The sequence below is a fragment of the Nerophis lumbriciformis genome, linkage group LG14, assembly GCF_033978685.3.
Source record: "Nerophis lumbriciformis linkage group LG14, RoL_Nlum_v2.1, whole genome shotgun sequence".
Lineage (NCBI taxonomy): Eukaryota > Metazoa > Chordata > Actinopteri > Syngnathiformes > Syngnathidae > Nerophis > Nerophis lumbriciformis.
The window spans coordinates 28,262,453-28,277,048 of NC_084561.2; the positions used below are offsets into that span (position 1 = coordinate 28,262,453).

The window sequence follows — 14,596 nt, forward strand, 5'->3', positions numbered from 1 at the left end:
GCCTGTAGTCCAGACCTGTCTCCCATTTAAAACGTGTGGCGCATTATGAAGCCTAAAATACCACAAAGGAGATCCCCGGACTGTTGAACAACGTAAGCTGTACATCAAGCAAGAATGAGAAAGAATTCCACCTGAGAAGCTTAAAAATGTGTCTCCTCAGTTCCCAAACGTTTACTGAGTGTTGTTAAAAGGAAAGGCCATGTAACACAGTGGTGAACATGCCCTTTCCCAACTACTTTGGCACGTGTTGCAGCCATGAAATTCTAAGTTAATTATTATTTGCAAAAAAAAAAATAAGTTTATGAGTTTGAACATCACATATCTTGTCTTTGTAGTGCATTCAATTGAAAATGGGTTGAAAAGGATTTGCAAATCATCGTATTCCGTTTATATTTACATCTAACACAATTTCCCAACTCATATGGAAACAGGGTTTGTAGGTCTCCTCAAGTAAAATATATGATGTGAATGAATTATCAGTACAACACATTGACTTATTTTGGTGCTGAATTGTGCAAGTGTGACCATGTGATGCTCCTTGATGTCACTTGTTAAGCATGTCCGCACTGATAAACCATACCATACCAAGAAATATTGTGTATTCTAACTTAATTGCTAAAAAGGTGTGATATGTCCAAGTCATTTGTTCTGCGCTAATACACATGGTGAACTCATAATTTCAACAATTAGGGAGCAGGTTGAATAATTTACATTTACTGTTCTGACCAGACCCTTAAAGCCATATATGAAAAAATGGTAATCATGTAAGTTGAAGAAAAGTAGTAACGAACTGGAGGCCCTCGAGTTCCTCTGGTCCCTTTTAGCGCTGCCTCGCCTGGCTGGCCGATGTCTCCACGATCACCAGGTTCACCAACAATGCCAAGAGGACCCCTCTCACCCTGGACAGAGACACACTTCTGTTAGCATCATATTTCACCTAAAAGGGTAGAATAATTGTACTTTTCTGTAATATCTTCGTGTATTAACCTTCTTTCCACTCCGTCCCCTGTTTCCTGGGGCTCCCGGTTTTCCTTCTGGCCCCTGTAAACATAAGTCGTTTTAGATAAATACCATACACAAAATTTAATGTATTGATAACATCATCTACATCTTACTATCATTAGGTCAGTATCTCACTATGCTCCCTTGTTGTTTTGTTGGTCATGTCCCGATAAAGACCCCTTGATTAAAACCAGGACCAGGCTAAATTTGGGCCCTTAGTGGAATTACTACATTTTTGTACTTTATTTATGTCAAAATATATTTATACTTTTTAAATCAAACTTAAATTAAACATAATGCATTTTTTGTACGGTACTCAAACACATTTATACTGGAAATATATTTTTTAATTATGTATGTTTTTTAGTGCAAAACAACACATTTAACATAATTAAGTCAAAGTAGAACATGTTCCGTACGCAACCCTGATCAAGAATCAATCACCGTACGTAAAAATAACAGCCCAGCACTAAAACTACATTTATGTATTTTTTTTTTATCAATGAGGGAGCAGAAAGGGGCTGGGAATACATTAAAGTGACTCGGACTGTCAAAGTTAAAGCAATATTAATGTGTTAACTATAATAATTTTTTTTGTTTTAATTAACACGTATGTGTCTTTTCTGAACCTCGGGCAGACAAATGTTGCTGCGTTCACTGGTTACTGATGAGCCACAAGCGGGAAAATAGCGAGCGAAATTTGCCAAAGAAAAGGGTACATTATGGAAATATTAGGTCTAAAGCCATTGCAACTATTAACTTATACAACATGTAATGTGCAGAATATCAGAAGCGTTTATGCAGGTAGAAAAATCACAAATTACATTACCAAACATCTTTGACAATCAAACCATGATCATAACAATCCACATAATAATGTGTGAAACTGGTATCCAAACATGGAATTGTACCTCGGCCTCTGAATGCAAGTGCTCCTACAGCAGGAATTTAAATGATGTATCCCTACAAACAACTAAATCTAGCAAAACACCACATATCCATCCGCTTATCCGAGGTCGGGTCGCGGGGGCAGCAGCCTAAGCAGAGAAGCCCAGACTTCCCTTTCCCCAGCCACTTTGTCCAGCTACTCCCGGGGGATCCCAGGGCGTTCCCAGACCAGCCGGGAGACATAGTCTTCCCAATGTATCCTGGGTCTTCCCTGTGACCTCCTACCTGTCGGACGTGCCCTAAACACCTCGGGTGGCATCCTGACCAGATGCCCGAACCACCTCATCTGGCTCCTCTCCATGTGGAGGAGCAGCTGCTTTACTTTGAGCTCCCCCCGGATGACAGAGCTTCTCACCCTATCTCTAAGGGAGAGCCCCGCCACCCGGCGGAGGAAACTCATTTCGGCCGCTTGTACCCGTGATCTTGTCCTTTCGGTCATAACCCAAAGCTCATGACCATAGGTGAGGATGGGAACTTAGATCAACCGGTAAATTGAGAGCTTTGCCTTCCGGCTCAACTCCTTATTCACCCCAACGGATTGATACAGCGTCCGCATTGCTGAAGACGCCGCACCGATCTGTTGATCTCACGATCCACTCTTCCCTCACTCGTGAACAAGACTCCTAGGTACTTGAAGATCTCTTCCCCAACCCGGGGATGGCACTCTACCCTTTTCCAGGCGAGAACCATGGACTCGGACTTGGAGGTGCATATATTTTTTTAAAGTGTCATTAATAGCGTGTCTTTGACCCTTTTGTGTTGCGTTGTTTAATAAGGCATGAAGTTTAAAATACATTTAATTAAAGCAAACTAATTGTCCAGTTATGCTATTAAAAACTTGAAAATTTTCTGTCTAGGGTACACTTATTAATACAGATGTCCGATAATGGCTTTTTTGCCGATATCCGATATTCCGATATTGTCCAACTCTTAATTACCGATACCGATATCAACCAATACCGATACATACAGTCGTGGAATTAACACATTAGTATGCCTAATTTTGTTGTGATGCCCCCCTGGATGCATTAAACAATGTAACAAGGTAACTGCCATATTTACTATTGAAGTCAAAAACTGTATTTTTTTTAAACATGCCTTAAAACAGCAGCTTGGAATTTGGGACATGCTCTCCCTGAGAGAGCATGAGGAGGTTGAGGTGGGGGGTAGGGGTTAGCAGGGGGTGTATATTGTAATGTCCCAGAAGAGTTAGTGCTGCAAGGGGTTCTGGATATTTGTTCTGTTGTGTTTATGTTGTGTTACGGTGCGGATGTTCTCCCGAAATGTGTTTGTCATTCTTGTTTGGTGTGGGTTCACAGTGTGGCGCATATTTGTAACAGTGTTAAAGTTGTTTATACGGACACCCTCAGTGTGACCTGTATGGCTGTTGATCAAGTATGCCTTGCATTCACTTGTGTGTGTGAAAAGCCGTAGATATTATGAGACTGGGCCGGCACGCAAAGGCAGTGCCTTTAAGGTGTATTGGCGCTCTGTACTTCTCCCTACGTACGTGTACACAGCGGCGTTATAAAAAGACATACATTTTACTTTTTGAAACCGATAATTTTGAAACTGATAACGATCATTTCCGATATTACATTTTAAAGCATTTATCGGCCGATAATATCGGCAGTCCGATATTATCGGACATCTCTACTTATTAATGATGAAAAATTACATCCATCTGCGAGTAATTTTGAGTTAACTATGAACAAAATGTGATTTATCGTGAATACATCTTTTAATCGTTTGACAGCCCTAACAGCAACAGCGCACTGTCATTCATTCATTGACATTTTACATGCAATTCTTCATGCACAACAGTGCAATTGGCAGCTCTGATTCAAACCTTGATATGAGAGCACATTAGAAACCACTTGTGTTGTGTTTAGGAATGTCTAAATATACAAGTTTATCCAAATTAATCCAACCCTGCAGAAACATACAAGTCAATAAGGAAGACACTAAACAGCACATTGGATTATGTCAATAGGAAATTTAACTGCAAAAAACCCATGATGGAACAGTTGATTGACAAAGTATGATGCACACTCAGGTGTTACACAATTTGCTTAATAAAAGCGTTAAGGGCATATTCCTTCTTTCTTAAGTGTCTTTGCTCATGCAAAATTAAACACGATTGACATAGAATAAAAATCAATCATATTTGATTGTGGTTCATCGAAACTATCCAAAGCGTCCTTATGATTAATGTGATTAAAAATGTTAATTGTTGGGTTTAAACTTTTGTGTTGTTAAACTGTTTAGGCAACTCAGTTCCACGGGAGCTTTGCAATAGTACAGTGTGCTGACTTGGTGACCTCCCAGACCTCAAGCACCCCGAGTTAGATCAGAATCTGTCAACCCCAAAACACACAAGTACAATTTCAGAGGACAGAAGGGCCTCAAATTACTACCCATTAATGCTGAGCCTTGTTGTAGTGAATGCTGACCTCTGCTGGTTCGTACTGTCCCCTTTTTTCTTCTTCTCCCAAATGTATTAACATTTCTGTTGACACCAACATGCCAAATGCATTTTTAGTTTAATTCATGTATCATGAATGCTAATATAATTTGAATAATTGGCAACTGTGGAGAGATAAAAACCAAAACAAATGTTTATAGAAATACAAATCCACATCCTCTGTTGTTTCCTTTAAAGGGGAACAACATTTATTTTATTTTATTTTGTCTATCGTTCACATTTGTTATGAAACACATGGCGATGGATGGACTTTTTTTTTGCATTCTAAATATTAAATAAACATAAATAAAAGTCCGCTTACAGCAGAGCCAATGGGAGCACCACTGTTTCGCCCATAAAATCCAATAAATAACCATTCAAAAAGCACCAACAATACTCCATTTACATTTCGTGACTTGAATTCTAACCAAATATTAGTGATATTGTTCCCCAAACACCCCCCCACCCTTTTCTTTGCAATAATTTTGAGTCAATCTTCATCTAAATGGGAATATTTGAACCTCCCAGCAGTCGCCATCCTAATGACAGCAGACCTTGTACAGTAAGTGATGTTTTATTATGGTTGTTAGCTCTCAAAACGTATACAGTGAGTAATAATCAGTGAAGAGGAAAAAAACAAACAAACGTGGTGATGCCTTTTTGAAATTAATGAGCCACGTATACTTAAAATTATTGAAATACGTAAATAATAAATGTTATTATAAATGTGCTTGTTACTACATTACATACTGTATATACTTACATCATGTATATAAAACCCTAATGGAGGTGTTTGGATGTTTTTTAAAGGGCTTTGTAGGCGGAATAGAGCAACTTCCATAGGCTCCATTGTAACATTTTTTGGGACATTTGGTTTAATTTAAGGCGCAGTTTCCCTTTAACATTATTTTTTAGTCAGTACTGGAAAAGATTTAAAATGCATCAATTTGCCTAAAATGTTAAAAATATGAAATCCCTATTTATACTGTTGACATTTTTTGACTGAGTTGAACCATTTGATGCTGAAAAAAAAAATAAACTCAATAAATAATAATACATTGAAATTGATCAGCAATATAAACTCAAGAGCACAATATATTAAACACTTTGACCTACAAAACTAAAATTAATAAAACAATTTGTGATTTTTTTTTCTATCAAAATGAAGTCAGAATTAATTGCTACAATTAGCACGTTTTGTAGTGCACAGCTTTTCGATAGCGGGGTTTAAAGCATGATACTGCATATTGATAAAATGTGAATGGTTGTTTGTGCCCTGCAGGGCGTCGAACCTTTTTCATCGTGGGCCACGGAAGCTTCCGAAGGGCCACTTAATAATATGAATCAGTCGCTACAGGATTTCACGATGTTGCAATTGCGCAAATTCATGCAAATTTAACAGATCCCTTGAAATCATGCGCGGCCTCGCAATTTTGCCTGCACATTTTGGCCAAAAGAAAATTACATTTTCGCCATTCAAATTTATCACAGCAGCATTTAAAAGCAACGCAACTGTCATCCCGATTTTGCGGCAACTTTTTGAAATGCTGCAGCGAAAACAGGCATTCTAGACTGCAACAATCACCAAAAAGTTCTGCAAAATCATGGAGGGACTGATTATTACACACATGCCCTTTCAGTTGATTATTATTATTGTTTAGCTACAAACTGATTTAAAACTTGCTATGAAATCAGAAGTAAAATATGGCAAGCAGATATTTAAGTTCGGCTAAACTTTAATAAAAGGGTTTCAATAACAAAATAAAAGCTTGGAATAGCTTGTTGTATCAAAAAACATCGAGTTAAGAACTGTATTTGCTGGTATTACAAGTTTTTCTGTCAAAATTGAGATACAATAATCGAAAATTATTAAATGCTTTACTGACACATTCTTTTTTAGGCTTTCGCGGGCCATATAAACTTATAGTTGCAGGCTGGATGTAAGCTTGACACCTGTGGTCTACGGCAGGGGTCCCCAAACTACGGCCCAGCATCCAAAATCCGGCCCGCGGGAAGTCCCAAATCAAAAAAATTGAAAAAAATAGAAAAATAAATAAATAAATATATATATATATATATATATATATATATATATATATATATATATATATATATGTATATATATATATATATATATATATATATATATATATATATATATATATATATATATATATATATACGAACCCTGTTCCCATATGAGTTGGGAAATTGTGTTAGATGTAAATATAAACGGAATACATCCATCCATCCATCCATTTTCTACCGCTTATTCCCTTTGGGGTCGCGGGGGCGCTGGAGCCTATCTCAGCTACAATCGGGCGGAAGGCGGGGTACACCCTGGACAAGTCGCCACCTCATCGCAGGGCCAACACAGATAGACAGACAACATTCACACTCACATTCACACACTAGGGCCAATTTAGTGTTGCCAATCAACCTATCCCCAGGTGCATGTCTTTGGAGGTGGGAGGAAGCCGGAGTACCCGGAGGGAACCCACGCAGTCACGGGGAGAACATGCAAACTCCACACAGAAAGATCCCGAGCCCGGGATTTACAAATCCTTTTCAACCCATATTCAATTGAATGCACTACAAAGACAAGATATTTGATGTTCAAACTCATAAACTTTATTTTTTTGCAAATAATAATTAACTTAGAATTTCATGGCTGCAACACGTGCCAAAGTAGTTGGGAAAGGGCATGTTCACCACTGTGTTACATGGCCTTTCCTTTTAACAACACTCAGTAAACGTTTGGGAACTGAGGAGACACATTTTTTAAGCTTCTCAGGTGGAATTCTTTCCCATTCTTGCTTGATGTACAGCTTAAGTTGTTCAACAGTCCGGGGGTCTCCGTTGTGGTATTTTAGGCTTCATAATGCGCCACACATTTTCAATGGGAGACAGGTCTGGACTACAGGCAGGCCAGTCTAGTACCCGCACTCTTTTACTCATGAAGCCATGTTGATGTAACACGTGGCTTTGCATTGTCTTGCTGAAATAAGGTAACGTTGCTTGGATGGCAACATATGTTGCTCCAAAACCTGTATGTACCTTTCAGCATTAATGGCGCCTTCACAGATGTGTAAGTTACCCATGTCTTGAGCACTAATACACCCCCATACCATCACAGATGCTGGCTTTTCAACTTTGCGCCTATAACAATCCGGATTGTTCTTTTCCTCTTTGGTCCGGAGGACACGACGTCCACAGTTTCCAAAAACAATTTGAGATGTGGACTCGTCAGACCACAGAACACTTTTCCACTTTGTATCAGTCCATCTTAGATGAGCTCAGGCCTAGCGAAGCCGACAGCGTTTCTGGGTGTTGTTGATAAACGGTTTTCGCCTTGCATAGGACTGTTTTAACTTGCACTTACAGATGTAGCGACCAACTGTAGTTACTGACAGTGGGTTTCTGAAGTGTTCCTGAGCCCATGTGGTGATATCCTTTACACAATGATGTTGCTTGTTGATGCAGTACAGCCTGAGGGGTCGAAGGTCACGGGCTTAGCTGCTTACGTGCAGTGATTTCTCCAGATTCTCTGAACCCTTTGATGATATTACGGACCGTAAATGGTGAAATCCCTAAATTCCTTGCAATAGCTGGTTGAGAAAGGTTTTTCTTAAACTGTTCAACAATTTGCTCACGCATTTGTTGACAAAGTGGTGACCCTCGCCCCATCCTTGTTTGTGAATGACTGAGCATTTCATGGAATCTACTTTTATACCCAATCATGGCACCCACCTGTTCCCAATTTGCCTGTTCACCTTTGGGGTGTTCCAAATAAGTGTTTGATGAGCATTCCTCAACTTTATCAGTATTTATTGCCACCTTTCCCAACTTCTTTGTCACATGCTGCCGGCATCATATTCTAAAGTTAATGATTATTTAAAAAAAAAAAAAAGTTTATCAGTTTGAACATCAAATATGTTGTCATTGGAGCATATTCAACTGGATATGGGTTGAAAATGATTTGCAAATCATAGTATTCCGTTTATATTCACATCTAACACAATTTCCCAACTCATATGGAAACGGGGTTTGTATGTAAAGAAAAAGACCACAATGCCATTCACCGTTAAGATTTGTAACGACAAGCTACAGTATGTTCACAAGCAGTCCCATGTCTTCATTAGTCTGGTAATCTATTTTACTAATAAAGTAGTGTATGAGAAACATTATATCTTAAATACATGTACCCGGAAGCCCTGTTTCCCAGCTTGTCCAGGTGGTCCTGGAGGTCCTGGGTCTCCTTCTAACCCTTTGTCCCCTGGCTCTCCGACTGCGCCACGCTCACCGGGCTCACCCTAACGGGACAGACAATAGATTGAATATGAGTAATTAGTCATTTGACATGAGAAAACACAGGAGTCAGTAGTTGATCTGCTGAATACATAACACAACATTCTGTTCATCGGATTTCTAATCCTTTTCTAATCCAGAGTGATGTTCCTAATGTATTGTAAAAATATTCAGTATAAAGCTTGTGTTAGCTTTCTAATCTGAGACCATTTTCTTTGATTTACTTTATTTAGGTACCAAGTCAAATTTCCTTGGACATGACCACTTGTCCTTTACCTTTGGACCATCTTTCCCTTGAGGACCGTCTTCACCAGGTGGACCAGGAGGACCCTAAAAACACACAACAATTCACAAAATATGATATGACAGCACAATAACAGAAAGAGTCTATAAACATAGAAATATGCAGTCTGGAGTTTTTCTCCCGTAACATACCCTTACTTTCATTGATTGATTGAAGCTTGTATTAGTAGATTGCACAGTTCAGTACATATTCCGTACAATTGACCACTAAATGGTAACACCCGAATACATTTTTCAACTTGTTTAAGTCGGGGTCCACGTAATCAATTCATGGTAAGTTGAGAACCCCTGGATAAATTGGGGCCCAAAGCGGAATTTTGTTTGGAGCTTGGATCCCCTCCCCAGCCTCCATTTAATTGGACTCAAACTTTAATTTAATTTGATTAGGCTGGAACAATTCAATAATTAAATCAATGCAATTGAAATGTTTTAATAAGTGTAATTAATAAACAATTGTAAAATCTGCACCACATAACTTTAAATATGTGTTGATAATTTCCGCACGGCTGCTACAATAATGCGCACATTAGAGCATTATCTGTGTGGCGGCAAACAGCTGAGAGTTTTTAATTTTTATTTTTACTAATGCACACATGTTAAAAAAGCAATTTCAATCTTGATGATGTGCATTTATTAGAAAAAAAGAATGAAGGTTAAGGCATGCAGAAATATTGTTGTTTACTTCAACTATTGTCTCTAAAATATGCATTGAGGCTATAAAGTTGTTGATGTTTTATCCAACTACTCGATTATTTGAACAAACTAATTAATAGATTACTAGACCACTAAAAGAATCGATAGCTGCAGCCCTAACTTTGATGCATTGTTAAAAAAAAAAATTGTGTGTGTGCAAAAAAAACAACAACAATTTAATATAATAAAAAAAAAAAAACATAAATTACATCCCACCAGGATTGATCCCAGTATGTCTGCTTTACAAAACCAATGCATTGCGGCTGCAGGCCTTGTGACAATGTCATGGGACATTTGCCAATATAGTCTTATTAGTGACAGAGCAGAAAAGGGATAGTATACAAAAAATAGGTTGCCTCGTATATTAAAGAACTCAAAATATGAACACGTTTTTAAAAACAAGCTTAAAGAGATAAACCAAAGTCTTTTCTTCCCCTTTTAGTATTTATTTTATATATGGCCAGTTTCTAATGAATATATTGTAGTATTGTTTATTGTTTATAAGCATATTGTAGTATTGTTTATTGTTTATAAGCATATCCTTTGTTTTTGAGTGTATTTTCTACGTATTGTTGAGTTTTTATTTAGGTAGATGCTATTGTCGTATGTGATGGACCCCAAGAAAACTGTGTATCAACTAATGGAATCTATGGAACCATGCATCCATCCATCCATCCATCCATCTTCTTCCGCTTATCCATAGTCGGGTCGCGGGGGCAGCAGCCTAAGCAGAGAAGCCCAGACTTCCCTCTTTCTAGCTACTTTGCCCAGCTCTTACTGGGGGATCCTGAGGCGTTCCGAGGCATAGTCTCACCACTGTGGTCTCCTATTGGTCGAACGCGCCCTAAACACCTCCCCAGGGAGGTGTTTTTGGGGCATTCAGACCAAATGCCCTAACCACCTCATCTTGCTCCTCTGGATGTGGAGAAGCAGCGGCTTTACTCTGAGCTCCTCTCGAGTAACAGAGATTCTCACCCCATCTCTAAGGGAGAGCGCTGCCACCCGATGGAGGAAACCATCCATCCATCCATTTTCACCTCATCGCATTTAATGAAATAAATATGAGCCTGTGGAGGCAGATGTTGCCAGCGCTGCCTACAGGAGCAAAGGTCACTGCCTCTGTCCATGGTGCTGAGGACAGAGCACCATCAGACGGGGGCGTGGCAGTGCTGACGGCGAGAAACAGCTGGCAGGTGATTAGATTTCACAGGTGGTACGTGCTAATCTAATCATCTGTTGTCTTTAACAGTAAGCGGCCGGGAACAAGAGGAGAGAGAGGATACGGACGTGACTGAAAAGTCATGTTCTGCTGGAGAAAGACTTTAATAAATATATGTACATTAAAACTTTGTTCAACTTGGCACGCCTGGCTCCTGTGAAGTATATGTCAGTAGTACCGCTAGGAAACGACTTCAACAGAGCCTTTTTTTACAAAAAAAGGGGGTACGTATAGGGATGGGCGGCCCTGTTTGAGAAAAAGGAAACAAAGGCAACAGTATGACTTTAAGCCCTCTAAGGTAAAATTGGAAGAACTGGTAGTAACTTATGAAATTGTTCTGTTTACCCCTGGGATCACATTTTACACAATGATGCCTTTGCATTTTGCAATGACAACTAAGTCCCACTTGTTATTACTCTGTAGTACAAATTTTGATCAGAAAAAAATACATGCTGCACTGAGATAGCAACAAAAATAGCATTTGCAAAAAATATATGTGTTATCAATGAAACTCCACAGGAGAAGTCTACAATGTTGACGGAAATCTGTTACTGTCAATCAAAAAAAAGGTTCTGCTGCCAGAGTAATCATTCATGTTGAAGCAATCATTCAGGAAATATCATGACACAATATCATGACACAATTATTGCTAGAAGATTTTAACTTTACGCAAGCAGCAACACATTTTTATTGAATGGCAGGTTGAAAGAGTGAAAATAAACATGACAGACTCTCATGCCGTCTTGATTTTTCTGGCAGGTCACAAGTTTGCCATGCACATATTGCTCAGCATTCATACGCGCACCTGACTGGTGTGTTACATTGGATGCACTATAAAAATGTCTTGTTAAAAGTAAAGCGTATATAATTTAGCAGTCTTATATAGTTTTATGAGCATATAAAATGTAAACATGTCACAAATAAAATCCAATAAAAATATCTGGCAACGGAACATTTGTATTATTATTATGTGTGATTTAAAAGTGACAAATTCAGTAGGGATTTACAGTCATTTGTCGACTGCAACCACGAAAAAGGTCACAGCTTTATTTGGAATTCTGAGTGTATTTGTATAAAAAGGTTAAATACAATTGTGAGAATGTACAAATTACACATTCTCACACTGTGAGATTATGCATGAGAACAGAACATAAATATGAGCCCTTTGCTTCTTTTTTGTTAAGGCAATCAACAAATAAATTGTAATATATTCATAAAAAATCTGCAATGATATTTAAAATATCATATTGATATGTCAATAAAAAAAATACTCCAACAATGTTCAGACGACAGGGTTAAAATGACCAATGGTTAGATATAACGACAATATAAGGAAATTTAGATTTCCCCTCATAATATGAATGTCTGATTTTTAGACCAATTAGAGGCAATTTTAAACTTTTGATCACAAATGTCCAACTTAAAGGGGAACTGCACTTTTTTTGGAGTTTTGCCTATCGTTCACATATATTATGAAAGACATGACGACGGATGGACTTTTTTTTAATGCATTCTAACTTAAATTAACGTAAATAAAAGTCTGCTTACAGCGAAGCCAATGGAGGTCCATTCCGTCCATAAAATCAAATAAAAAATAAATAAATCCAAAAACACCAACAATACTCTAATTACATTTCGTGACTTGAGTATTAACCAAGTATTAGTGATGTTGTTGTTATAAGCGCTAACTCTGGAAGGAAAGGACACACACGTGCGGATGTTGTTCCTGGACTTCAGCTCAGCATTCAACAACATCATCCCGCAGCACTTGGTGAGCAAACTGGTCCCCCTTGGATTCAGTACCCCCCTATACAACTGGCTGCTTGACTTCCTCACAGACAGACCCCAGTCTGTGAGAGTGGACAACAACACCTCCAGTGCCATCTCCCTGAGCACTTGCTCCCCCCAGGGCTGCGTCCTGAGTCCGCTGCTGTTCACGTTGATGACCCATGACTGCTGCGCCAGGTCCACTACTAACCACATTGTGAAGTATGCGGACGACACGACAGTAGTGGGCCTCATCCGTGACAACAACGACATGGACTAGAGGGAGGAGGTGAAACATCTGGTTGACTGGTGCAGAACCAATAACCTGGTCCTGAATGTCGACAAGACCAAGGAGATCATAGTTGACTTCAGGAAGCACCAGTCCAGCCACGCTCCACTCTTTATCAATGGCACAGCGGTGGAGATAGTAAGCAGCACCAAGTTCCTGGGGGTGCAGATAACTGACAATATGACCTGGTCCCTACACACCGGAGCTCTTGTAAAAAGAGCTCAGCAGCGCATGCACTTTTTGCGTCGGATGAAAAGAGCACAGCTCCCTCCCCCCATTCTCACCACATTCTACAGAGGCACTATAGAGAGCCTGCTGACCAACAGCATCTCTGTCTGGACTGGAGCCTGCAATGCCTCAGACTGGAAGTCTCTCCAGAGAGTGGTGAGGATGGCGGAAAAGATCATCAGGACTCCTCTTCCTCCTATCCAGGAGATCGCAAAAAGCCGCTGCCTGACCAGGGCTTAGAAAATCTGCAAAGACTCCTCCCACCCCCACCAAGGACTGTTTTCACTGCTGGACTCTAGAAAGAGGTTCCGCAGCCTCCGAAGCAGAACCTCCAGGTTCTGTAACAGCTTCTTCCCTAAGGCCGTAAGACTCTTGAACGCATCATAATTATCCCCTCAATTCCCTCCAAAATGGATTAACTCGCTGGAATAAAAAGACAATATAACATACATCCATAAACGTGGATGCATATGAAAAAGTGCAATATATTTATCTGTACAGTAATCTATTTATTTATATATGCACCTTATTGCTTTTTTTTTTATCCTGCACTACCATGAGCTAATGCAACGAAATTGTGTTCTTATCTGTACTGTAAAGTTCAAATTTCAATGACAATAAAAAGGAAGTCTAAGTCTAAGTCTAACGCAGTCAAACTATTTATAGCGGCGCTGTGATCACGAGTGGTCAGCTGTTTCCTCGCTTCCCTGCTCCTTGGAAGCTTATTGTAGATCATAAATCATGCCTCCCACCTGGATAAAAGAAGGCTGAGATGTATTTCGACAAGTTGTTACACTTTGACACCCAAATTAGACTCGAGTGGCGAAAACGACACGAAAAGACGCTTGGCTCCACCTTCCTTTTCTTTCCGAGGATTATGAGACATTCTTCATCTAAATGAGAATATATGAACATCCTACCAGTCGGCATCCTAATGACAGCAGATATTGTACTGTAAGTGATGTTTTATTATGTTTGTTGTCTCTCATAAAGTCTGCAGTGAATAATAATCAGTAATGTTGTTAAAGGGGAACTAAACGTTTTTGGACATGTTGCCTATTGTTCACAATCATTATGAAAGACATGACGACCGATAGATTTTTTTCATTTAATGTAATCTAAATATTAAACAAACGTAAATACAAGTCACTGGGAGGTCCTCTACTCCGCCTGTAAAACCCAATTAATAACCCTACAAAAAGCACCAACATTACTCAATTTACATTTCGTGACTTGAATATTAACCAAGTATTAGTGATATTGTTATTATAAGCGCCAACGTAGACAAACTATTTATAGCGACGCAGTGATCACTATCGTGTGTCCCTATGTTTACATCATCGAGTGGTCAGCTGTTTCCTTGCTTCCCTGTTCC

The 14,596-nt window shown here is 39.2% G+C and overlaps 1 protein-coding gene across 2 annotated transcripts in view; it reads right to left on the reverse strand.

Moving 5' to 3' along the window:
* Positions 1 to 14,596, reverse strand: part of LOC133616842 (uncharacterized) — a 271,957-nt gene that overhangs the window by 44,459 nt on the left and 212,902 nt on the right. For both annotated transcript variants that reach the window (XR_012050812.1, XM_061976458.2), the window contains exons 36-39: positions 8,999 to 9,052; positions 8,620 to 8,727; positions 988 to 1,041; positions 792 to 899 (exon numbers count right to left, since the gene is read on the reverse strand). Coding sequence is in view for 1 of the 2 variants with exons in the window: in XM_061976458.2 (XP_061832442.2) it covers positions 792 to 899; positions 988 to 1,041; positions 8,620 to 8,727; positions 8,999 to 9,052 (324 nt within the window). In the remaining variant the exon portion in view is untranslated. The remainder of the gene's footprint in view (positions 1 to 791; positions 900 to 987; positions 1,042 to 8,619; positions 8,728 to 8,998; positions 9,053 to 14,596) is intronic.